A 26624-nucleotide genomic window follows, 5' to 3' on the forward strand; every position below is an offset into this window, starting at 1 on the left:
CCAGCTTTATACAATTTTATTTTTAACATGAAATAAAGCACACCAACACCTCCAAGTGTAAAGGGGTGTAGTACAGTTCATGAAAATAGCTGAGATAATATTTGAGCAAATTTGAAAAACAAAAGACATAGAGAAAATAAAAAATGAATAAAAATACCATTTAAAATAAAAGAAAAATTAAGGGAAGAGCAATAACTGAAAGACATTACAATGTCCTAAATTAAACAGGAACTGAGGAGAAAAGCTTAAAGCATTGTGTTAGTGGGGAATTTGCGGAAGGCCTGTACGGAGGGCTGCAGGTGAATGCCCACTGTAAAAGGTGCAGCTGCTGAAAAAGCTTGAGAATAGTTTTCCTTGCCTATACTTCGGGATTATCAACCGCAGAATATCCTGTGTGTTGCCCTGAACTTGCTGTAAGCAATAATTTGGCTGGTGAGAACTTAACGCCTTTTACGATATTCAAGAATCCTGATTGGCATGGCTAAGCAAAGGAATGAACAATTTATGCAACAATCTCAAATTTACAGACATACGATCAATTATGCAGCTGAACACAGAACGCCCTACAGGGGACAGGAGTGAGAATAAGGACAACCACAGACAATGTCTATACCAACTTCTAATTTTGAAAAACACATGGTCTAGATACTCTTTCTGAAGTCAGGATCAGAGACAAGGGATTTAACTTATTTGTAAAGTGACATGTACATGATTTTGCATGGGGATTTAAATTTTGAGAGAGGAGACCAAAACACAACTTAATGGCCTGCCTGAGGACAACATTATTTTGGATTAAAAAAGTAGCCAGTATGGAAAGTCATGAATGAACAGGAAGAGGGTAGAGTTACGCTTATAATAAAAGTAGTTTAAGTTGTAACATGATTTAATTTTGAGGTAGTGAATCTGGCACCCAGTACTCAACCGCAGAGAGGCAGTCCATCAAGTACTGGACATCTCCCACATATGCTACTTACAGGCATCAATGCAGTGGTGGAAGGAGATACCAGGCTATGCACTACATAGTCCTGTGCATCCATGTGGATTTTGAACAAAGTTAGCAACATAAGGCAATCTGTAGGAGTGGATCTGATCTGCAGGTCCTCATCCAAACAAACTCACAACTGACATAAAAATGATTAAATGTGGTGCACAACAAAACCCCACAGTCCCCATGAAAATTAATAAATATTAATTTCTGCTCAATGATCATTCATGTTAGAGGTCCCTAAAGTTCTAGAAGCACCACAAAGTAGGCACCTTCATGCTCTATCACATTCATGGCATTATCCAACAACTGAAGGAAGGTGCATTAATGACACACAAGGGTTGGATGTCAGCTTAAGTGTGATGTTCATGTTAATGTCTAGATGTTTCATGGTGCTGCAATACAATGCATGCCATGTACTGCCTTCATTTCATGCCAGGCCAGTATCTTACAAAGTTTTAGAATCAGAGGTCGAATGCTTTGTAGAACACATTTGTCACCAACAGACAGCGAAAGCGCAATCTGTTAGGTAGTGAGACATGGACAAAGCTGTACTTTTGACTGCATAGAAAGTACCTCTGTACTTCTGGAAGTTCACTTTGAAAGTGCTAATGTGATTGAATTTGGTGAACAAACAAGTCTTAAAGGGCTTCAGCTCCTCATCCGGGGTCATTGATTAAATGGAGTATGATCAAATGAAGCTTTGTGTACCAAGTAAAATATCTTAAAAATAATCCTGTCCCGCACCACCAACTCTTGCAATTGATACAGGATTAAGTGATACCAATGTTTGAGTTGAGAATAAGTATCTACCTTTTCCTTTTAATTCTTATTCTGCAGAGGTTGATTGTTTCATCCTAGTCTTAACCACTGACCTCATTAGTATAGAACATGCAAGTTTGGCTCACTGCTGTAAAAAGGGACAGCATGTGCTTGTCTTGGAGATAAGAAGTAACACTGTTAAGTAGTAATGGAGCTGTGGACGGAGGACACCCGCTGAAAACCAAACTCAGAAAATTCCCACATTTAAGGTTTTAATGAAGGAATGGCAATTTGCATGATCTCAGAGGCACAATGAAGTCTTTCAGACAAACTGGGATTAAGCGTTCAATGAATCATACCACCAGCAAAAAGGAATCTACTACAGGCTAATGGGCAATAGTTTGAGACAGAGTGGAATAATAAGATTTAATATGACTAAAGAGTGGCCTCTTGCATTTCAATGAAAATCAGAAGTCCTCCAAAAGGTGTCTGGCAAATTTATGACAAAGGAACAGAGGTTTATTATAGTACTTGTGAACTTTCTCTGACACGACTTGTAAAGAACTGTGATTTTTTTATTACTGAAGAAGGCATTTATCTCACAGACTCTGGTGGCGTAATGGGATATATCAGGTGCAGGAGGAGTGTGTATGCAACAAGAAATACTAAAATAGTTTTTTTTAGAGCTATTACTTGAGAACATAGTTTGACAGTGTAAATAGTTGGCCTTTGTAGCTAGAAGTATTTTTGTGTAGAGGTCTTAGCACAACTAAACATGCTAGACAAGCAGAACATTTTTCAAGTCTTCGAATTTGGCATTTTGTTCTCAAAATGGCTGAGTGAACTAAGTGGCTAGAATATTAGATCTAGTATAGTGGCTAGATCGTCAGCAACTACAGAGATTATGGAAAAATATTCTGTATCATGAATACTGGCAACTGTCTCTGAGAATCAAAACATACTATCCAGCCCAAACACTATCTAATAGAGAGAGCCTGGGCTACAAATGCCAAATATGTGCTGGAATGAGGGTGTTGGTGGTATTACAAAGATGAGACGATTGTGCTGGTGCTTTGGGGGGGGGGTACATGTCGGAAATAAGGTAAGGTTGTCTGGGTCCCTCTCAACACTTGCATGTGCGAGTAGGGATGCACTATAAAGGACGATTCCTAATATGGCATGAAGGCTTGAGGAGTGCTGGTGTGGGGCTATAGAGAAACTTAGTCTGCGGGTGATGAATGACGTGCTTGTCCTCTGCGGCGTTTTTCTGTGCCACGTAGGGGCCTACGGGATGGTGAAGCCATAACTGCGTCTGGTACCTCCACATCAGAATCTTGTCGTGGAGGACTCGTTTGCGTGGACAGTGTAGTCGACTGGGCAGAAGGCTCAACTGTGGAGGAGTTTGACAAGCCCACAAAGTGCTCTATTGCGGTGGCTATGCGGCTAAACACATCCAGGGTTTGGCGGTGAATCTGGATCAGTTCCTGGTGCTGGGCCACCCTGTCATGATGCTGTGCCATCAACAGCTGCTGCAGGTCATGGCGCGTATGGTGTATAGCAGAGGCCACATCGGAAGTTGCATCTGTCTGTGCCAACATGCTCTGGCTGACGCCATTTATGTCTTGACGGAGCCCTTCCAAGCTGTTTTGTATTGCAGTGAGTGATTCCTGTACAGTCTCTGGCTGCATATAGAAGTCTGACTCCCATCCATTCTCGCCACCCCTTGTCACAGATCCATGCATCCACTGACTGTGACTCATTTGTGGCAATGGTGTGCGCACTGGGGTATTGTCTGGTGTTGCCTCCTGACTGGTGATAGGAGGGCCTTCAGGAGACGTAATTTGAGAAGGCTGTCCAGGCGATCCAATGCTGGAGGGCTGTGTATCCAAATTTGATGGCATCCCATCCTCCTCCTCAATGTCTTCTGCCAGCAAGTGAGAGGTGGGCAGTGATGAAACTGTTCCATAGATATCTATGTGTGATTTCTGTGGCTGCCCCCTTGATATTTGTGCATCCATCAACCTAGAGCTGGTAGCAGCCACAGCGTTGGGTCCCTGCAGTGCATGTGCCTTATCTTCACTATCTGAGTCCTCTTGATGATTGAGTGTGGCTTGGAAATCAAGGAGGCTTTCCCTTCTCTTGGACGTTCGTCCCTGGCTTGTTGTTGGCTCATCCGGGTCTACTTTAATAATTGTCACATCTGCATAGGAAATAAATGTATACAACAGTCAAATCCTCAACAATAGTGACATTCAGAGGTTATCAGAGGAACAGACTTATTCTCTGACATGATTCAACATTAGCATTCACAATGTCAATACAAGATGGCACCTTGTTTGTGGCAGATCATTACTGAATGCCCCTATTTGCAAAGGAGGTAAGGAACATCTTCAAGGCTATCTGGAGGAATGCAGTGGTTAGAAAGGTTGTGTACAGGTGAATGAATGCAGAAGTCTGGGAGGAGAAGAAGTTGTTGATATTTCATCTCCCAAGGTTCATATGTGTACTATTGTAAAGGCACGATTGGTCAGCCAAGGAAAATTAGGGATGGGTCATCAATGTACTGGTCAGGCCATGCTATGGTCACATAGAAACTATTCACGTTCATAATTTGTATATTTTCAGTGCGTCTTTAGGCACTAATTACATGACAAGGTGGTCATGAAAGTATTTCATGGGACAGCTGGTGAGGGGATATGTCATATAGCATATGTAGGAAGATAACAGCTAGGATAAATTGTTTTTATAGCCTTAGGATAGGATGCCAAACTAAATACAGTTAGGTATGACGACAGTGAGAAGAGCGGGTTGTGGTAGGTTATGGCTTTGTAGAATGCCTGACAGATTTAGTAATTGAGTGCTATGGACGTAAAATTCCATTGGTCGGAATTCTGAACACAAATTTTTAGCAGTAATGAGTAACTTAAACAGGTCATAGGGAATTCTGAGGATGGTTTACATATAGACATGTCAGCCCTCCATACGCATAGTGTGTGCTTCGCATGTTGAGGTGCCTATAGCAGGTTAAAGCTTGTGAGTGCTATGTTTCCTTTTTGCCAGGATAAGTTCTGACTTGTTTGAAAGGTGTGGAGGGGGAGCTCCTGGTAGTTAATTGGAATTGGGACACAGGATGGTTATGATGTATGGTAGCAGGATGTGAAACTCAGTAAATACTATTTGGTTAGATGGAGGGAAACTGTCTACAGGCTTGTGGTGCACATCTTCCTGGCTGGTACGTACATAAGCGAGTTGTGGCACAATAAGCAAAGGTAAGACAGGGGTTACATTGAAGATCCCAGGACTCATAGGTGTGACAAGGAGAGGTATCAAATACTTTGTCAAAGAGACCAGAATGCTGTGTAAAGAATCGCAGTAGTGGGCCAAATATTATTTACTTGATGTTGTCCACCTCGCAGGCACAAACACTGTAATATATGCATAGTTGCTTGATGTTTAGGTTGCTTGACATGAAAGATAAGAGTGCAAAAATGACTAGTACAATATGAGGATTGGCACCTTATAGTTCAAGAATATTCATGACTGAATAAACATTGCGTGGCAAGCTTCCTGACATTTACACTTAGTAGGGTGTTATTCAGTTTATTTATAAAATATATATATTTTCCAGATTGGAAGCATGGTCTGGCTGGAGGCTACGACTCAATATGTCAAGAGTGATGTAATCAACAGTGTCTTTTAGCAGTTCATGAGTTATGTAATATGTGGGGTCATAAACAGTGCATGTTGGGGGTGCAAGTTATAGTTAGTTCACTAAACTTTAACTCAATGAATTTCTGTGTTTTTTAACATGCTATAGTCTTAGCAGGTAACGTAAATATAATGTCACTTTAACCTTTGTTTTCTCAGAGAAACAAATTATATAGAAACTATACACTGCGATTGAGAAGATGGATAGAGCCAAGTAAACAGATGTGCAAAGGGAATCCTGTACTTCTGCAGCCATCTTTTACTTTCAATATTTTCAGCCACCTTCAAAATATATTATGCCTAAAATTATTAAAAACCCAAACCTCCCAGCACATTTTTAACCCTCTGGTTTCATGTCTGCATTAACATCTCAATGGTCATTTACTTCAGCCTGCTCTTCAGTAAAAACTTTCAATTCAACATCTCCTATGCCAATAAAATAAAGTTTCAGAGTGTCTCACTCTCGTCATGAATAAAAAATAGTTTGCTCCAGCTGTTCATTAGAATTCTGTGGTGATGCTGACGTTGATTACTAGGGAGTTGACTGATAGAATGGCACTGGCAATGGAAGTAACGATTCTGCATTTCAGAATGATTTACTAAAATGGATGAGAAATGTATTTGCGAGCCCATAGAAAATTAGTCTTCATTTTAGCTACCCAGAGCACCAACCACAATTTCGTTGACAAAAAGAACCTCCTCATTTTGTTCATTTAAAAAGAAAATGCTTTACGTTTTATGACTTTGAATCCATCAAATATGCTTCAGGCTTGCCAGACTTTTCTCATAAATACAAATGTTAGCTGTCTAGTTGTTCATTAGAACTCTGTGGTAAAGCTGCAGTAGAAGACTAGAAAGTTACCTAATCTAGAATGTTGCTGTTGGATGTACGCTTTACAAAGAACATAAGCTTTTATTCTCACATGACTGAGGAAGATAGTGTGATCCTAGAGAAAATGTGCTCTCATTTTAGGTTCTAGAGCATCTTCCACACCCTTTCCGAGACAATCCTTAGAAAAAAATGTTTTCTCTCAAACATGGTTCCTCAAGCCCATCAGTGAATCAAGATCTTTCACATGGCGAAAACAATAGAGTTCCTGACATGATTATAACACCACAAACAATGATAACTATTGTACAAAATCAAAAAACTTTTTAAGGGAAAATCAGCACTGGAGAAAGTGAATGATTTTAACTATCTAGGGGTCCTCTTCAGTTCCTCTCTTAAATGAAACTCACTTTTAACCACCAGAGCACAACGTAAAGGGAATGTCCAGGTTCCATCATAGGCTGGGTCAGAAACCTACTAAAGAATTGAATTACTTGTATAAAAGCAAATTAAGTTCTGCAGGGTCATACAGAGCAGGTCTTTGGGGGTACGCACATGCAAATATTCTCCATCAGGTTGAAAATCGTTTTTACAAAGGTTTCTCTTTGTTCCCCAGGGGGCCGCTACTCTGATCTGCCATGAAGTAGGCTTTACTTATTTGGTGGATCAGCAGGGTCTTGCCCCGCTCTTATTGAGGGTGAAGTCCTGAGTAAACCAGGGCGGCTTCTCTGGTCAGATCTTGCATTACCAACAGTCTAGCTCTGAATAGGGTTGCCCGGATCCCATGGGTTGCATATCTGAAAGATACCTTCAAAATGATAGGCATGAAAGAGTTGTTTGCCAACCCTCTCATGATCACTCCTAAATGTAACGAAGAAGTCAAACTGTGTTTTCTTAACCATTGTTCGGAACTAAGGCTTCAGAGGGTGCAGCCTATGGTGTCAATGGTATGTAACAATTTCCACCAGAGCCAACCTAGAACCATATTTTCACTGGATTATGAATCCTTTCTATTGCTGTTATCTCGCCGTTTTCAGACTTTGCATGATACACTGCAAGGTCACCTTAATCCTCCAATGTGCATGGCACAGGAATTACCCCACGTCGGTTTGACCATGCAGCAAAACAAAGTACTTGTCATTTTATACTGTTCATGCAGGGCCTAGATGCTCCTTTTTATTGCCTGTTTTATGGAAATCCAAACTTAGATCTTATTGGGAAGGCCTGGTGTTTCTACAGAATTGTTCACCTTTCTACTATAGAAACATGCAACACGGTGATACATTTCATTCTAAGGGCATTAGCTATCAAAAAAAGGTATGAGGTTATCTTCCTATGATAGACGCATTGACTCTGCTCCGCACTACCTGATGGATATCTGCAGTATGATTTTAACTTCTTTCAACTAATAATACCTTTCTCTTTAGTGAGTGTTGTATGGATATTGTTATCCTTTTGTTTTATGCTACATAATTTCTATTCTGGTTGATGAACTGATATTTTAATAATTTTACTTTTTAGCTGGAAAGGCATTATTTATTTGTCTTATGTATTATATGCACTTTTTATTATCTTTTATAGTTTGTGCTGAATAAAGATTATTTGACTTGATAACTATTGTGACTAAAATCTGTTATCACCTTTTACATGTACTCCTTTTTGTGACCCTCAAAAACTGCCATTCACTACAATGCATTTCAGTGAGGACCATCAACCAGATTCTACTCCAGGCAATAGCTGACACAACATATTGGGGGTCATTACGACTTTGGCGGACAGAAAAGCCCGTCCGCCGAAGTCCTGACTGGCAGGTTGCCGCCAGTGCAGCTGTCATCCTGCAGGCCCCATTAAGAGTTGCCCACTGGATCAGTCCGGCAGGAAATGCCCAACAGCATTGTCTCCGGCTCATAATAGAGTCGGTGGCAATGTTGTGCTTAGGGTGCACCAGCACCTGTCCCGATGTTCACTATCTGCAAAGCAGACAGTGAATACTGAGACGGGCTGGCCAGGGGGCCCCTGCATCCCATCTCCACCAGCAGTTACATGGCAGTGCTACTGCCCATGTAACCACTGGCGGAGAAGGGGGTTGTAATCCCCAGGTCAGCACTGCTCTGGCGGATAGGGACCGCCAGCCCCTCCAATGGAGGAAAACTGGCGGTGCTGGCGGTCCGACCGTGGCGCAATCACCATGGTCATATTGTGGGGGCAGTCCAACCGCCACCGCGACCCTGACGGTCTTCAGACTACCAGAGTCGTAATAAAGCCCATTATTTGTGTTGCAGGTAGCCAATCAAGGGGCCGTCCCTTTGGGATCACCATCCTCACATGCCCCTGAGGTCAGAGTATTCTCACTGTGTGCCACTGTATGTTTTTTTTTTTCATTTATTTTTAGGTCACTGGGACTTGATCCCTGAGTCCTGTAATGGCTGCCATTACATATCCTTCATGCTGTGGCCAGCCAATCAGGATTGGCTTGAACCCTTTAAGGTGACCAATATGAGTATATGTTTCTTTAACTGCTTTATGACTACCCGAAGTACCTTCTTAAATGCACAATTCTTAAAAACAGCTAAAAGGATTTACTCTAAATCACAAAAAAGCACACGTTCTGAGTAAAGTTTCAAATTTTCCACAAATATAGCGTAATTCCAACAGCTGTTTTTTCTGTATTTGCAACATCAATTTCCTATGAGAATTAACAGGAGGGAAGCAAGATGGCTGCAGGCTCCGCCCCCGGATCCGTGTGTGTGGGCGTGCAGTGAGGATGCAGGGTGCGGTAGCGCTACGGTGCAAGAGGAAGCTGATGGGAGTGAGGGGAAGCTCAATGTTTTCCTGGGAGTGCCCCAGGGTTCACAAGATCTACTGGATTCTTGCAGCGAGGAAGACGCAGTTGCTTCTCCCAGACAGCATCTATAGCATCCTGGTCTTCTTCAAGGTGCGATTCACACGACGTGGCTCTGCTGGCTCTGGCAGCCCGACGCAGGATTGCAGACTAGGGCAGCCACTAGAAAAGGAACGAGATGGAGGCAAGCACGGTGGAGCCGGTCAGAGTAACTGTGGAGGATATGACACAAAAGAACGCCTGTGCTGCAAGAGATAAAAGAGATGATGTAACACTTGGTGGTCGACTGGCACTCGGAGCACGGGACAGGAACAGAACAGTGGGGCCCCAGCATGTAGCTAGACTGTAAAAGGTTCAGTAAAAAAAAAAAAAAAAAAAAAAAAAAAAAAGAGTATTACAATTGGTGAAGTTACCCCTAAGGCTTTAGATGGCATTGAGCAGCCTATTCATAAGCAAGGGGAAGGGCTGCGACCCACTATCACTCAATTCTTTAGCACCGAGGGGCAGGCTAGTGAATGCGTGGAGCTAAGCTCCCTTCCTGGTGGTACACAAGCGGAAGCAATGAAGATCAGAAGAGCAACAGCCGACTCTCTTCGCCCCAACAGAAATGGACAAGAGATGGCTGTAAGAGATGTAATATTACCCAAAAAAGCTGCTGTGGGCAAGCACGTTGACTCCCCCACCGCTGGCTTTATAAGCCCAGATGATAAGCGGACTCAAGCTGGTGCAGCGCTCCAAAGGGCAACGGGGGGAGAGGGCGGACTGCAACTTATGGATGAGTGTCAACCTTTTGAAATAAGCAACTTGGGGGAAAAGATGAGGGCCACCACTTGGTAGTTTGGACAACACCTGAATGCAAAAAAATAGTGGATTTGAAATATCAAAAAGGAGCAGCAATACAGTCTGTGTCAGAAACAGCGATAACCTGGCAGAGCCATACACTGAGGAGAGCAGTAAACAAAAATTATATTGAACAGGTACAGGTAGGGGCCCTACTATAGAAGGGTTTCTCAAAAACATAGGGAAGAACAGAAGGAATAGAAGGAACTCAGGCTCGTCTCGGGAAGGAGGGTAAACGTTTTACTCACTAACTGAAGACGCACAGGCTATTAGCAGCTGTTCTCATCATAGTGAGGATGAAGTTAGACTCTCCTCCGATAGTGGAACCAGCCTATCAACAGCGCCAAGGTACACAGTAAAACAGCAGCAGTGACAAATTAGGCTAATGAGGGTGAAATCTGGATCAACAGATGGAACAAAACATAGCAGGGCAGAGAGCAGCAACCCTGAAATGGGATTATTCCTGCGCAAGATTGCCATGACCGGAAGGGAGGCCTGAGACTTTTTCATCTGAGAATGGTACTGGAGAGGGGCATAAGGAAAACAACCTCACAGGTAGTATATTTAGCATAGACAAACTGATGTTACATTTTACATATGGCACAATAAAGAAGCTAAGAACCCGGACAGAGTGCCGGAGGGCCAGGATGGCTACCAAACAGTTCCAGACTAGAGTGAGGAAGGTTGCTAAGACCTGTGTTGAAATTGAAGAGAAACTGAACTCAACTGAAACAAGAACATCAATGGTAGTGGCTGATGTTGAGATGCTGAAGGAGCATGCTGAATCAAAGGGAGGAGACTCTGACATCATGTGGAAACTGGAAGATTACCAAAACCGAAAAGGAGGAACAATCTGCACTTCCTAGTGATAAAGGAAGGGGCAGAAGGCAAAGACATGCGGGCATTTATGATTAGCCATCTGAGGAAAGCCTTCCCTGAAATCACAAACTGGGACTGGAAGACAGGAATACAGAGGGTGCATTGATTCCTCCTAAGTAGGGGAGGGGGAAAGATCAAGGTTCTGACATTAAACATCCAAGAGTAATACTGGTTTTCTTCTTCAAGACCTTTTTTAAAAGGACCAGCCTGAGTCTCCAAGATGTGTGTAGGACCACACCTTCTTCACATGCCCAGACATCTGCCACACTACAGTAGAACGCCAATGGAGGTTACAGCTTTTAATTAAGCCTTATCAAGAAGCTGGAGCAGAAGCCTTCTTACTGGCCACGGCACAAATGAATACAGTAGTCAAAGGAAGGATTAAAGTGTTTACTTCTGAGATTCTGGCAAAGGAATATCTGAATAAATTAATTCCTCAGAAATGGGAGTAATTGCAATAAGAAAATAAGAAATTATGTGTGGGCTCCTGGGCCGGAAGTAATACATTAATTCATTTGATAGGTACTTGACTGTAGGTCTGATGACTTTTCCCTAATGGGTTCATAAAGTTGAGTGTTATAATAAATGACAAGGGGGGTTATTATTTGTAATTTGGATCAATGGACCAATGGTATATGAGAACCAGTACTGTGAATTATGATCTTTGGTTTGTATAAATGATGCAAATCACAGGGCCTTTTTTCCCCTTTTCACTAATTATTGTATCCTCACCCCAATCATGCGTTTGGCTTTCCAGGGGGTTGAGTATATGCATGGTACCGGTTGGCTGGGGGGGGGGTGGTCTGCAGAGGGCACTCAGGGAACTATCACTCAGACCACTGGGGATCTGATTGCTTAAAATGGCAGAGGTGGGAGGTATGGGAGAGGAAGGGTCAGGGATGCGGGGGATGGGATGGGTGAGGGAGGGAGGAATGGGTGCAAGTCAAAGGTATGCTTGGAAAATGGAGCAAGCAGAGGTAGAGGCGGGAGGAAGGTGCTATGAAAGCTAAAGTAGAGACTAAAATAAGATATAACAGAACTAAGGAATGTGTGAGGTGTGGAAATTGGTAGTAGGATTAAACAGTAAACATGATTACTGTAAGGTAAATAGGATTGACCCTAGACGTTGCCAGCTCAGCACAGTACCTGATTGGCAATGAGAAAATTGCTAAGCTTTGTATAGCCTCTATTAATATTTGTGGTTTGAATAATGCCCAGAAAAGGAGAAGGATAGCTGAAGATCTGAAAACCCTAAGGGGAGACACATACTGTTTGCAGGAGACACATGTAAAATATTTTAATAGACACATATTTTATTCTTTTTGGATGGTGGAAGTGATATGTACCAGACAGAACGCGAAAACTAGAGGGGTTGCCATATTAGCGAGCAGTAGGGGCTGTCATTTCATCCAGCATGCTGCAGATAAGAATGGAAGATGGGCTGTCACGGAATGCTGTCATACTACAGGAGGCTTTACCTTGTGCTCTTTAAATGGCTCAGTGCTTGATGATCCTGCAGTATTCGACTTTTTGGCAGTGGAATTAGCTGAGTGGCCCGCCCCCCCATGTGGTGATCTGAATTTTAATGGATCTTTGGGTGGCTTGAAGGTAACCAAGGAAATTAACTCTGGCAGCTTTTCCGGCCGCAAACCCGGGGTGTTCAAAGTGCATCACAGTTTACAAAAAGAGATCGGACTGGTGGATGCTTGGTTAACTCTGAACGCACCAGATCCCAGCTATACATATTTTTCCGCTCCACATAGTAATCCAGACAAACAAATTTTCTTCCTCATAACCCCAGAGTTAATAAGGGGGGCGCGTTTGGAGCGATACCCACGCTTTATGTCAGATCACAACCCTTTGGTTTTAGAACTTGCCATGGAGGGTCTTAAAAGAAGCAGGAGGAGTTGGTCATAAATATATGGCTTTTGGATTTTTTGGAATTAAATAGGGGTACTGCCCCTGTGGAAGTACGATGGGATGCTTTAACAGCTGGGATCCACAGAGAAACCCTAAATTTTGGCCTAGGGCTGCAGAAACATACCCAAGGTCTGATTAGGGAGATATATAAAAAACTCAGATTAGAAAAAAACTCTGCTTGTACTTGATGTCGCGGAAGGCTTAGAACTCAATGCTGCCCTGCAGAAGGTTGCAATTGCAAAAGCCGCAATCAATGAAATTTCTGCTAAAAAGATCGCAGAATAGGTTCTCTCTAGACGCATGGAGTGCTACGTATATAATGAAAAGGTTGGGCGCCTTCTTGCTGTACGAACTCGTCAGAAGGTTGCCGCCGGCATAATTAGGAAAATAAGGGATTCACTGGGGAGGCTGGCCTCAGATCCCGATGATATTAGAGATGTTTTTTGCAGGTACTATGAAGAACTTTACAGAGCGACCTCTTCAGAGGCGAACAATCTATGAATGTGTTTTTGAGCAATGTAAAAGCTGATAGGATCACCAAGGGTGAGCGTGAGGGACTTGGGACCAAGATTACGATTGAGGAATTAGAAGATGCGATCCGAGATCTAACCACTGGAAAAGCGGAAGGGGCGGACGCAATCCCTCTGGAAATTTATAAGATTTTTATGAATGCACTGTTACCAACTATGCTAGAACCTTTCACACAAGTAAAACCCAAGTTCATACAGGCCCACAACATTAATAAATAGTGATGCTAAGATCTACTCCAAAGTCCTTGTATGTCAACTGCGCACTGCCATAAATAAACTGGTCACACTAAATCAACACAGATTTGTGTCAGGGAGAAATACCACTAACGATATTACAAGGGTCAGAACGATATTACAAGGGTCAGAACGTTGTTCGATGCTACCAGTATTGCTGGTAAACCTAAGGCACTGGCCCTGTTGGATGCCGAAAAAGCATTTAACAGGGTCAACTGGGAATATCTATGGAAAGCCATGGGATCAATATGGGCTTGGAAGGGGTTTTATAACGTCAGTTCAGGCTATATACAGCAGGCCAGTTGTCTGTCTACAAATGATGGGAGATTAATCAGATATTATACAAATCGGGCAGGGCGCCATAGAGGGGTGTCCAAGTTCCCCATTACTCTTTGCACTGTGTATCGACCCCCTACTTCAACAGCTGGAAAACAACCCAGCTATTATATCAGTAAGGTGCTGTGGATGGGACACTAAAATCCTAGCTTATGCAGACAAAGTGGTTGTGGTAATGGCCAAACCGTATGAGGCCTTAGGAGAAATTGAAATGGTGGCATGTAAGTTTGGCAAGTTTTCGAGGTACTCACTGAATAGAGATAAAACTCTGCTTGTGACCAATCCCACCATACCTTCACACAAGACAACCGGAGGGTAGAACATGCAATGTATTTCGGGATTGACATCAGCGCTACAGTGGACCAGATAGTTAATTTAAATCTGATGCCAATTTTAGGGAAAGCAAAACAAGACTTCAGCAGGCGGGATACTTTGCACATGTCTATAATGGGTTGTTGCAATATAATTAAAATGATATTTGTTCCAAAGGTCCTGTATCTGTTTTGGGCAATTCCTCTAGTATTGTACAGACAGAGTCTACAGCTATATATAATTAAAAAACTAGATTTATTTGGTCATTTGGAAAGACCAGAAGGGCAAGCAAATATCTGGTCTTACCCAGGGAGAGGGGCGAATGGTCCCTGCCTAATTTAAGATTATATCAGATTGCTGCAGACCTTCAATATATGCAGCCTCTGGTGGCAAGAAAGGAGGATGGTCCAAAAGGGGCAGAATACATGCCAAACATCTATGAATTGCTAATTGATTCTGTGTCAAATGGCGGATTGCTAATGTTGGTGGAGCCCAGCTACTCCAAGAAAGTTTGGTTCAAGGTGTTAGAGGCTGCCTGTAAATGTTGGAATTCTTGGCGAAAGAAAGTAGACCTTGGAAGGTTAGATCAGTATGCATCAACGTGTAATAATTCCCTCCTCCCAGAATTATTTCGGGATGGCTGTTTTGCAAAATGGAGCTGGCAGGTGCTTCAAAAACTTGGGGATTTTTTCGAGGGAACCGGGATGAGAACATTTGAGGATCTCCAGGAGAGACATGGGCTTGAGCATAGTGGATTTTTTAAATACTTCCAAGTGCAAGATTTCTTATTCAAGAAAACTGGCGGGCTGCTCAAAGATTACCCGCTTGGAGATACTGAAAGGGGGAGGTAGATCTTCAATAAGTTTATTGTATTCGATTCTCACCTCTGAACATGATGATCTTGCGAACTCGACTAAATATCAGGGCCTTTTTTTAATCTCTTGAGCTAAGTTACATTTTACTCATGTAATCAGAACCGCAGACTCAACATTATAAGACAGCCTTCGATTTATATATTACCCATGCCAAAACAGCTTGGTGGGGGAGGGTAGAGAGGACACATTGCCCGAGGTGTCATTGACTCGAGACGGATCTTACAAATAGGTTTGCAACTTGCATAAGATTAGACCCGCTGAAGGCTGAGATCACAACATTTTTAAAAGACTAATTGAAATATGATGCAGAACTTACCCCAAGTATCATGCTTCTAGGAGTTTTAGAGATACCGGGAAGTATAGAGTGAAGGTTTTTTATTTTTTTATCAAGGGCTGTATATCGCTTGAGTGTAGCTACCACATGGCGTCATATATATATATATATATATATATATATATATATATATATATATATATATATATATATATATATATATATATATATATATATATATATATATATATAAGAATGAGTCAACTCTCGGCAGCTGGTAATTACCAAAGTGGCATCTGTTCTATATGTATTTGGATGTTTACATTGGACCCCTAAGGGTACTATTCTTCTACTAGGCACAATATGCACTTTCCTTCTGCACCTATGCCCTTTTCTTCTGCACTTTAAGCACTTTGTTTAATAGACCTTGGCCTGGGATAAGATGAGGGAAGCGGACGGTTGGGCCTTCAGTAATTGATGGGAACCACCTGTATTAATAAATGTAGCTTATCTTTACCTCATGTTATATTTAAGGAACTGGTAAGCCTATGGGTCAATTCATTGTTAATGCTTTTTAAAAGAAGTGTTGGAATTTTAAACTTTCAAAGTAGCTAAGAACATATGTTAATAGAATACGTGGTGTTTTTACTTCCTTTCACTGGATACATTATTTTGTAATTAACTGTTTCTCAAGCATCCAAAAAAACAAAAAAAACAAAGAAAATTAACATGGGAAATCAACATTTTGTGGCCCCCACTTGATGGATCACGTAGAAACTTTCCAGGAAGGTGATGAACACACTTGTTTACAGTTTGACGCAGATCGTAAAATGCCACCAAAGTTATTAGCAAGATAAAAAAGGCTCTTCCTATAGAAATCCTGACCTATCACTACACAGTAGCGACTGCAAGTGTATAATATGCCAGTAGGTATTTATAGTTACGGCCCAGCTTCCATAGGAAAAGCGTGTTTTGATTTGGCTATATCTTTGGTGCCATTTGACGAATCTTCATCAAATTTCCCCCCAAAAAGTGTCAAGATGGTTCTTGTTGTGCATGGAACGTTTCGGGCTGATCCGTCAAGCAGGGCTGAGAAAAAGGTGGGTTAAAAAAAAGTGTGTTTCCCATTTTAATTCCCATCGAGATTTCAGACACGACTACAGCCCGAACCCCTGGACGGAATTACACCAAGTTTGGCAGAAAGGTGGCTCTTGATCCAGAAAGCACTTTTGTTATATGGTGTAAATCCATTCAGTAGTTTTTGAGAAATTAGAGGAATTCCAAATTTGTATATCTAGGGTTGCAACGAATTTGCAAATACTACTGATCTTGTGCAGAGATCTGATTAGCTGCCAACACCTCAACTAGGAAGTGTTGGCAGCCATTTTGGAAAGGAAAGGAGGCAGGGTACAAATACTCTAACCTCGTAGCCTTGGTCTTGGGGTCCTCCTGGGACCCCGCCCAGGCAAAATGTTTTTCTTTTTAAATTTACAGTGAAATGTGTGGATATCAGCAAATTTCGCTGTAAATTAAAAAATAAAATAAGCGTGGTCTCCTGCACTGTTTTTAAAGTAGCACCTGGGTGGACCAGGCCCCGAGGGCATGCACATTGTATTTTTAAAAATGGAACGGGGTGCTCGGGACCCCCTCCAAGTGCCTCCTTATGCCCCGGGGACAACCACCTCTCTGGGGCTACATTATAATAAATATATGAGCGGGGGCGGAGCCCCCGGGCCCCAGGGACGATCAACTCCCTGGGTCTTTTTCCAAAAAAGGGGCAGGCCGCACGGATCCCCTCCTGGGGCATTCAGATGCCCCTGTGACAAATTCTGTTTTTAAAAGAGGGAGGGGGCCTCCCCGTGCAAAAAAAAAAAGGAGAGGGGGCATCCTGGAGCCATTCATGGCCCTGGGGACCACCACCCCTAGGGCCGGCTCATGCTATCTCCTGAGGTGCCCACCCTTGGGAGACAGCTGTTTGCTTTTGCTTGGCAGGAGCTGTGACAGCTCACACAAAGTAAAAGCAAACACTAACTCCTCTCCCAGCAAGTGGGAGTGTGAACACTGCTTCCGCTTGCTGGAAGTAGAGTTTTCATCTGTTTTCCTGCCCGCAGACATGCGGGAAGGGAAACACATGTAATAATGCTTCTGCACGCAGTGTGCTGCATATTTAGCATGGCCAAAGGCTGGAGTTGGGAGGTTATAGGGGGTAAGGTGCAGGGCCTGGTCACAGGCCAGGCCCTGCAGTCAATCCCAGCCGCACATGCCCCCCCAGTCAATCAGCTCTTTTTGCATCCTTGCAACTCGGAATAAAGAAATAGAGCATAGTGGATCATTGTAAATAATACAAATAACAAATGTTAGTGCAAAAGTGGACAACTAAAACAGGGTACTGAGAACACCATCTGTGTCACTAATGTTCTGTTAAGAGAACTGATAAAGCCCCCTCATGTGGTAGCCTAGATTCCACTGCTCAGTGGCAAGGCTCACAGGAACGGAAACTCAACTCCTTTATAAACCACAGCTCACCTTGCTCATCCTTTGACCGCAAAAATGATTTATGAAATATATTCGAAGTATTATTTATACTTTCATGTCTCTTCCTTCTCACTACCTGTTCTCTGAGTACTGATATTGACTTACATTTTTCCATCTGACACAACTAACTTTCATCCTTTTGATTTAATGGCTTATACATGATTGTCTACCTCTGCTTTACAGCTTCCTCAAAATTCTTTCTGAATGCTTTAAGAGAGTCTTCTTCCACGGACACATCTGGATTATATTATTTTCAATGTTCCGCTTTAACTGCATCATTTCCATGACTTGTGAGGATTATGGAAGAACCACATCTTTGTTGTACTACAACGTATTCTTGTTAAGAACACTACAGATATATTTATGTTACTAACTCAGCAATGTAAACGTCTCATGCAGAATGATTACTGTGGGCAATGTTGATTTGGAGGTAAAAGTAGCAGGTCTTGTAGCAGACTTATGGGATCCTATCAGGGACGAGGCTGCTCATTTTGCAGGCCTGTATGTGTTGTGTCGGTACAGAGGGTGCCTGCTGTTTACTCTAGCTCATTATCTCAGTTGGTAACGGCAAACTCTAGTAAATCTGCATCTCAACAATCGTTTCTATGCTGGTCATCTATCTGACGAATACTGATGATTGCATGCATGCACATTAAAGCATTGCTGGCTTACTAGGAACTGTACAAGCTGTTATTTGCTGCCTCGGTGAGGCTGTCAGGGAATAAAATGTGGCAAAAGGCATAATTTTACTTACTAATTACATGAGAATGGTTTTTATTATGCTAGTGCAAGCTGCTAGAGTGAATTAATTGTGTCTAGTTGTCACATAGAACTGAGCCAAGAAAGCAGCCAGGCCCTGGCGACCTAACCAAAATGTCTTATTTGTAAGTCCTGCACGCTGAATAATTTGTCAGAGGGATGTACTTGAAAACGCTTCTTTCACTAGTTTTCAGACAAGCCTGGGGCTAACCACTATTCTCCACAGATGTTGCGCCATTGGAAAAAGTAAGAAAAGAAGAAAAAAATCAAAAATTAAATAAGGGGGATAAAAGGGGAGTGAAAAGTGAAGCTGTTTATTTGATAATACTCAGAGGTGGGTATTGGCATATCAGGTCACAGGGTCTGCAGAGCCACCACAGACTGGACTGTTTCTAGCTATTAATGTATTTTTATTTGCAATTATTAGTCCTTGTGTTATTACTGGGAGGAAAATGCACACCAGGTTCCATCAGAGAAAGCTGTGTGCACTCCTTCGTGTCTGCAAAGCTGTGTTTTCTTGTGCATATCTGGGGATTAACAATACATGCCACTATCAATGGAAAATGTTAGAATCAGACCCCAGCTATAGGATTTCAAGCCACCCTTTATTATTCTTACTTATTCTTGAGAAGAAGAATGAGTATCACAAGCAGCAGAATGTATATTTCAGAATTATTTTGCTATTTCTTCAAAAAAAGGGTCCGTAGGAAACTTGTTTAAATGTAAAGCCCTGTCCTCATTTTAGATTAAGTTGCGCTCCTTGCTTAGAGCGTTAAGATTAGTGTTCTAATTCAGGGCATAATTAATATTTTCCGAACTTCAATGCTGCAAAAATAGTATTTGATAATTTAAAGGGAGGGACAACAATGTAATCATATCTAAACATAGACTAGAAGGTGTATATAGATGGTTTGCCTTATGAGTGATTTAGTAGAGCTAGAAAAAAGGTGATTGTTCCACGCTCAGAATTGAGAAGAATTTTAGAAAATATTTTTGAAAATTCTCTTAGAAAATAAAGTTGATGATGAAGAGTTAGATGCATATGAAGATGGAAAAAATTATAATTTCAAAATTCAACCCATCAGTCATGGGAAGGAAAGAAGCACATACTTGACGAGAGGCTCAGGAGCTATATGAAATGTATGTAGCTAGCCAAATTTGAACACTTCGTGGATGGGTTAATATTTTCAAAAGATGAAATAGTGGTTGGGTTCACGTTTTTAAATTAATCATTGAGCTAGATAATAATAGCTCCTCAACATGTGGAGGAACCCATCAGCTCTGCTAAGTCTTCTGATTTAGGGTGTATAACAGAAAAAATACAAGGATGAGAAACTTTATGAAAAACAGAGAAAGTGGAGTGGAGTGGAGTAGAATGGCGTGGAGTGGTGCAGAGTGGTGTAGTGTGGAATGGCACAGAATGGAGTATGCCTAGTGTGGTAGTGCAATGCCATTACAGCAAACACATTCTCATCTGAAATTTGCAAAGACATACAGTTTTACTCATAAAACTATCCAGCGCACAAATAATGTGGGAATCAACATCACCCGGTGTATTGATTTGTTTTGATCCTATTAAAATAAATGTTTCCACCACATTTCAGAATTACAAAAAAAGGTGGCTTAATTTGTGGTTTCCTAATTCTGGCACATTTGTACAGTTCATTTACAGGCATTTATATTTTGTTGTGTGCTAGAAAACACCCAATAACCTATTTACATTATCGTACCTAGTAAGATTGTCATATTAATTCTCTCATTTTGCAGTGGAGAAAGAAAAGTAAACCCCAAGCTCCCCGAGAGACAGAGCCTAACATTTGACCTCTGTCTTTTGAATGCACACCAAATGCGACAAGATGAAAACAAAGTTTAAAGGCCTTTTATTGCTCATTCACTTCTGAACTGCAGTATTGTTATTTTGGGGGTGTTGCTTTTAGTAAAGAGCACTAACCAAAGTAAACAAGCTGGTAAACAGAGCATTGTTCCTCACAAGCATGCGAGTTAGATGACCTGGAAAGGCAGAGATAAGTAGAATCATTCAAGCAGAAAGACAGGAGGCAGGAAACCTTTTGACAGAAATACAGCAGTTTACTGCTGTGGACTAGCATGCACATCTACTCTCCTGGAGTGCCACACGAAAAAGAAAATAAGCATTGGCAACGCTGATAGGTTTCATCTATGCAAGAGCTATTGTCTTTGCCAAGGTCTTTTAGCCATTTTGTACGGTGGAGTAGAGGGGCATACAGTTGCTTGGAGTGGCTTAGAGTGAAGTAGTGTAAAGTGAAGTGGGGTAGAGAAGAGGGGCAAACAGCAGAGTGTGGTAGAGTGATGTGGCATAGAGTGGAGTGTTGTAGCGTGATGTACAGTAGAGTGGAGTGGCATATAGTGGAGTACAGTGAGTGGCATAGACTGGAGTGCCGTAGAGTAGTGTGACATAGATTAGAGTGACATTGAGCGGAGCACAGGAATAGAGTGTAGTGGCATTGCCTGGTATGGAGTGGCACAAAGTGTTGTGTTGGGTAGAGTGGAGTAGGGCAGCACTGTGTGGATTAGAGTGGGGTAGAGTAGAGTGAACTGGCTTAGAATGCAGTGGAGTAGATTAGGGTGGTGTAGAGTACAGTGGCATATAACAGAGTGGTGCAGAGTAGAGAGACATGAAGTGGGGTGGGGTGGGGTGGAGTACAGTGGCATAGTGTGGAGCACAGTAGAGTGCAGCAGCAAAGAGTGGCGTAGAGTCGTGTAGGGCAGACTGGCGTAGCGTAGTGCACACTGCAGTGGCACAGAGTGCATAGGTGTAGAGTAGAGTGAAGCAGAGAGGTACAGGGATGAGTAAAGTGCAGTGGCATAGAGGAGAGTGGTGCGGTGTAGAGTAGAGTGACATAGTGTGGAGTGGCATAGAGTGCAGAGAAGAGCAGAACAAAAGAGTGCAGTGGCACAGAGTGAGTGGCGAAGAGTGTTGTGGTGCAGAGTAGACTAGAGTTGTGTAGAGTGCACTGGTCTAGATGAATGCAGTCAAAGACCTATATCAGAGTCTCAGTACAAGCTCTGCAGGGTTCTTAATCTCTCATGGGTTTTGTCAATCTTTCACAGAAGCACTACACTGGTGAGTACTATATTTTGGACAAAGTAGAAGAACGCATCACAAAAAATGTTTTACACAGTAAATATAATTTGGGGGACAAGAAATAATGTTGCAGTGTTCTTTTTTTGGAAGGCTTGCAGAATCGCAGTTACACTTTACAGTACAACAATATGCGTATTGTATGCAACAGGAGACCTATTTGCTGTCATAAATGATCTGATTTACTTACATTGTTGGGCAGGTGATGGGAGGGAAAAGAAGCAACATGGAAAGGGGTTGGTGGGAGGGAATAGAAGTTACATAGATGGTGATATGGGAGACGGACTGAAATCACAACCACTCATATGGCGTGCTTGAGACCTCCCACACCACCAAAAAAGTAGCACCACAATCTGGAGCAGGGGAAGGACACAAGTATTTGGTCCATGCTCCAGGGGAGGGTCAAGCACAAGAAGAGGAAATGACGCAGGTATGCCAAGACAAACGGGAAAGGAGGAAATGAGAGCGAGACTGAAGCCAACAAATGGTAAGTTATGGGCCGGCGGTACGCCCACTGTATGTAAACAAAATGCATCGCAGAGACAGAGCATGTGCTGTTTAAGTGAAACCTAAAACAAAATTCCAGAAAGTGAGCATTTGTGGTACAATACAAGGAGCCAATCAGAGAGGTGGTAAACAGGCTAAGTTTGAAGAAATGCTACCAGCCTAAAACAAATAAAGCCAGAAATCTGAAAACAAGCAAATGTCAGCCACAAACAATAAAGCTAATGGTAAGCAATGGGTGAAATGCATTCCCAGGGAACTTTCAGAATGTTCCCAAGAAGCCTTTCTCAGCCATAGAGCTGTGCTGTCAGGTAGGCTTTGACCTAATTATTAAGATTTTACAAACTGGAAGTTTCAGAGATAATCCAACCAAACTTGTATTATCAATATATTTTGAGGTGTACAAAAGGCTTTTTGGGGGATAAAATTTAAGAGTAGGAAATACCGGTGAGGTTCCGAGTTTTAGAGTAGACTATTCAACCTTTGAAATGATTTTTTAAATGTTGCACAACATGTGCTCTGTTCGGAGTATCAACCCAATTGTTTTTTTTCCACAGAAGCTTGCCTATTGTAATTTCCAACAAAATTAGTTAGTTGCACATGTAGAATGAGTAAACCTCAATTATAAATTTAAGTGGATTTCAAAATACAGGAAATTATGCCCTTGTTAAGACTGTCGAGGACATTTTTCTAAAATTCAAATTGTGTACAACATACAATCAGGTGATTTAAAAGCACAGTCAAGACCATTTGCCGAAAGTACATACCTGGACTGGTGCATTTCAATGTTTGAGAATTTTTCTTGTTTTTGCATATGCTGATTTGCAACGTCTGATAAACATGTTTAATGAAGTGAAAAAAGTAAGGTTGAATTACATACTGATTTAAGGGAAGACTGTAGACAAACATTATTTTATTTTGTTCTGATTTGTAAACATTGTCAAATCCAGGAATGTTTGTCTGGGAAAGGTTAAGTGTATGGTACTGCAAAATGAAGTGAAGTATTTTGAAGTTATGTAAATACAAAATGTAATTAAAGTGACGTGTTCTTGTAATTTCTCCACGTAAACACTCAGCACCTCCATAAGATGTGCAAGTTTTGCATTAATTTAATTGAAATATTTTCATATAAAACAGAGCTCTTCAAATAATTGTTAAAACAGGTGTGACGTTTACTTGGGAGATCAACTAAGAAAGGCAACTAATGATATAAAAGGTCCATTGTGACGGAAGAATCAATTGAGAATTAGTATCTATAAAATGTTAACATGAACAGGTGATACAGAAACTCGAGTTTCCTCCTGAATCAGGATTATCAGATATACAGTAAAATCGCTCTCAGGCTTTTCTGTAGCCACATTTTGCATGTTGAATACGTGGCTAAATATATGTGCAGAAACGTGACTGGTTTGTGGGGAAACTGGTGGGAAAAGTCTGCTTCCCATGGCCACACACAAAATGGTCTCCTAATCTTGAACTCTGCATTCTAGGATATCCAAAGCATTCCATTATTGCGAGCACAGTGATGTTTCACTTGTAGTACGTGGGAATATTTTTTACCTTGATGGCAAGAATTATGCAGAGGAGGAAAACTGCATGCTTGTGTAGCTAGACTTGCCTCCAGGCATCATGAATTTCAACCAAAAGGTGACATCTACTATGATGGACATTCGTCCACAAAGGTCACTTGATCATGATGTGCACCAAGAGAAGTTAGAGTGATCCGAAATGATTGATAGTGAAAAATGGGGGTGGAGGGGGGGTGCTGTTTCAAAATGCATATATTGAAACAACGTTGACGTCTGCAACTCGGGTGTATGCTCAAGGTGCTGAATTTCAACGTTCAAATCGGTTTAAAAACAATTTGAAGTACTACCTCCACAGCAAAAGTTTTCAAATGATCATTTAAATATTTTTCAAAATGGACTTTGAATTACCCACAGATGCTGCTGTTTTTGCTTCATCCTGAAAACATGAAAATTAGAGAAGATAATCCATCTACGGTGACAGCTCTATCTAGAAATGTCAGAACTGTGGCATAAGGTACTTTATTACAGACAAATTGCTATTGCTGACACAGCACTATTTGACGGATTGTATAATATATCACTGGCATGTAACTTTCTATGGTGATGGAACCATGCAAGGATTTTGGAGGTTCTGCAGCAATATGTGGGAACACAAAATAATGATTGAGCAGGATTTTAACTAGTAGAACACTGCTGCAGCAATGGAGGTAAATGGTTAATGGCCTTATTGGGGTACATAATTCATGATGGACTAGCACGAGTCTTAGATTTTCTGTTCAGAAATTTCTAAGGTTGCATTGACACCTCTAAATGGCAAAATGTTGCACATGCTTCTGGTATTTTCTAATCTGAGACTCGAATGCCCAATGAAGGCAGTCAATTTGTCCGATAGATTGTCAGAATGTTGTTGGAGAGCAATGTACTGAAAATGAAATAATCAGTGCCATTTCTAATCCATCGGGTTACAGCAAGCAAGTTCTGTATTTCACCTGAAGATATTCTCCTTGAAAGCTAACTTGAAACAAATCTGTTTGTAGTTAAAATTTGCTAGAACTGTTAAGGATTTTCATATGTAATAGCTACATGGAGATGGACTGTGTGACCTGTTTTATTTATGTTGTGTTTCCTATTTAAAGAGTATAAGATTATACATGAAGCTCTGAAGTGATGTCATCTGTTATAGAGTGTTCATGGATGAGGATGTTGGATTGAGTGCAAAGCCAAACTTCTATAGGGAGAGGTTTAATACAGATTAGCTACATGGTAGTTACGCTGCAAGCTTTTGAGAGTATGCGAGAAAGTGAAAAGTGCTGGATTGGGGATTGCCTGGTCGGTACACATGTTGAGGAAGGTTTAGTTTCTAGTGTATACAACTAAGAATGCCCATACTAGATATGATGAGGCGCCAGTGGATTTGGCAAAGCTCGCTATTATCACATATGTTTATTTTCACATACCTGGATCTATATTGGATGTGTCCAGACCACCGATACCAGCCTCCGTCGCTGTCTGGGGACTGATGAGAGCACATACGGCCTGTTCCCTCGCGGTCAGCCTCTCGTGGTTACCAAGACCACCTCCTGGGAATGCAGCAGCAAGTTGGATTCGCAGTACCTTATCCCTGATTCGGCGCTTCTCATCCTGCCACCTTTTTTTGATATCAGTAACAGTGCGGCGCTCAACACCCATGGCATTGACCTGATCAGTCACCTGCTGCCACATGGCCTGCTTGGCCCTAACATTTAAATTGTGTCCCTGGTTGTTGTGTAGGGCTGGATAGTGCTCCATCACGTAGCGAATTAGAATATCCGCCTCTGTTTCTGTAAAATTGCGCTTTCGTTTTTGCATTCTGTAAGGTGGATTCACACTGCTGTCGACATCCATGTTGTTTGGATAGTGTCGTACCAGATGAAGTGGGAGGTGGTTGGACCTCATGGTCTTTTTTGGCATTGAGATCATTGTATACTGGTATGTTGTTAATACAGCAATATGTATTCTGAAACCAGCCCAATGTGTCAGCTAACAACTCTTGATAACGTACTGTATACATGTGCTATATAAGTGATTTTGGTAGCTTGTGTACTTAGTGGCACACATGCACTTGGAGTTCCATGTTACTCCTTCTTAAGTATGTATTGTAGGACTTTTGTCTTTTTGCACAGCTCAGAGTCTCATGTTAAGTCCATGGGTGTATACAACCTCAGCTTGTCACACATTAGATTCCATTTAAGATTTGTCAGGCGTGAAACACATACATCCACTGAGTCATGTTAGGAATGAAACACCCTTAAAGTCTAGGAGTTCGCTGAGGCTGGCTGAGTTTCATGGGCCCATTTGGGCTTTCCAGATGTGGCCCTACATTCAAGCCTCTGGATCCAGGAGACCTGGCCAGGTGTGACCCTCCATTAAAGTCTATGGGTCCAGACAGGCGGCCAGAAGCGGGACTTACTTCTTGAATACGAGGCAGGCATCCAATCGGTAAGGCTTCCGACGTCTATAGTGCAAAAATTATAGTGATACCCGAGCAGGAACTTTTGGAGTATCTCTTTAAAGGCCGTCGATTTCCGGTTACTCCGAAGGCATCGAGTACACCAGACCAACAAAGGCGGTGCGCATGGGCAGGGCGATCCGCCGCTGCACAGGCAGAGCCAGGCTGGACTTCAGTTGGCCGCTGCCCTCAATAGTTGGGCAACCTGGGGCCATCTTTAACCGCTCATAGTTTATTAGCTCACAACGCCGTAAAAACTGGAACGAAAAAAGTATGAATGATGATAACATCGGGCATCATAATTTTGTACAGTATTAAAAACGAATAATGTTTAAATCTTGGTTTGCGAAAATACAGAACGT

At 41.9% G+C, this 26624-nt stretch overlaps 1 protein-coding gene across 1 annotated transcript; it reads right to left on the reverse strand.

Moving 5' to 3' along the window:
* LOC138267929 (t-SNARE domain-containing protein 1-like) lies at positions 1 to 26493 on the reverse strand. Its single transcript, XM_069217203.1, has 2 exons — positions 25232 to 26493; positions 1 to 3947 (listed from the first exon to the last, which is right to left on the reverse strand). Exons 1-2 carry the CDS (start codon positions 25731 to 25733, stop codon positions 2968 to 2970), a joined length of 1482 nt encoding a protein of 493 aa, XP_069073304.1. The 5' UTR covers positions 25734 to 26493; the 3' UTR covers positions 1 to 2967.
* Positions 26494 to 26624: the final 131 nt, after the last annotated feature.

This window comes from Pleurodeles waltl, chromosome 12 (assembly GCF_031143425.1).
Source record: "Pleurodeles waltl isolate 20211129_DDA chromosome 12, aPleWal1.hap1.20221129, whole genome shotgun sequence".
In the NCBI taxonomy this organism is placed as follows: domain Eukaryota; kingdom Metazoa; phylum Chordata; class Amphibia; order Caudata; family Salamandridae; genus Pleurodeles; species Pleurodeles waltl.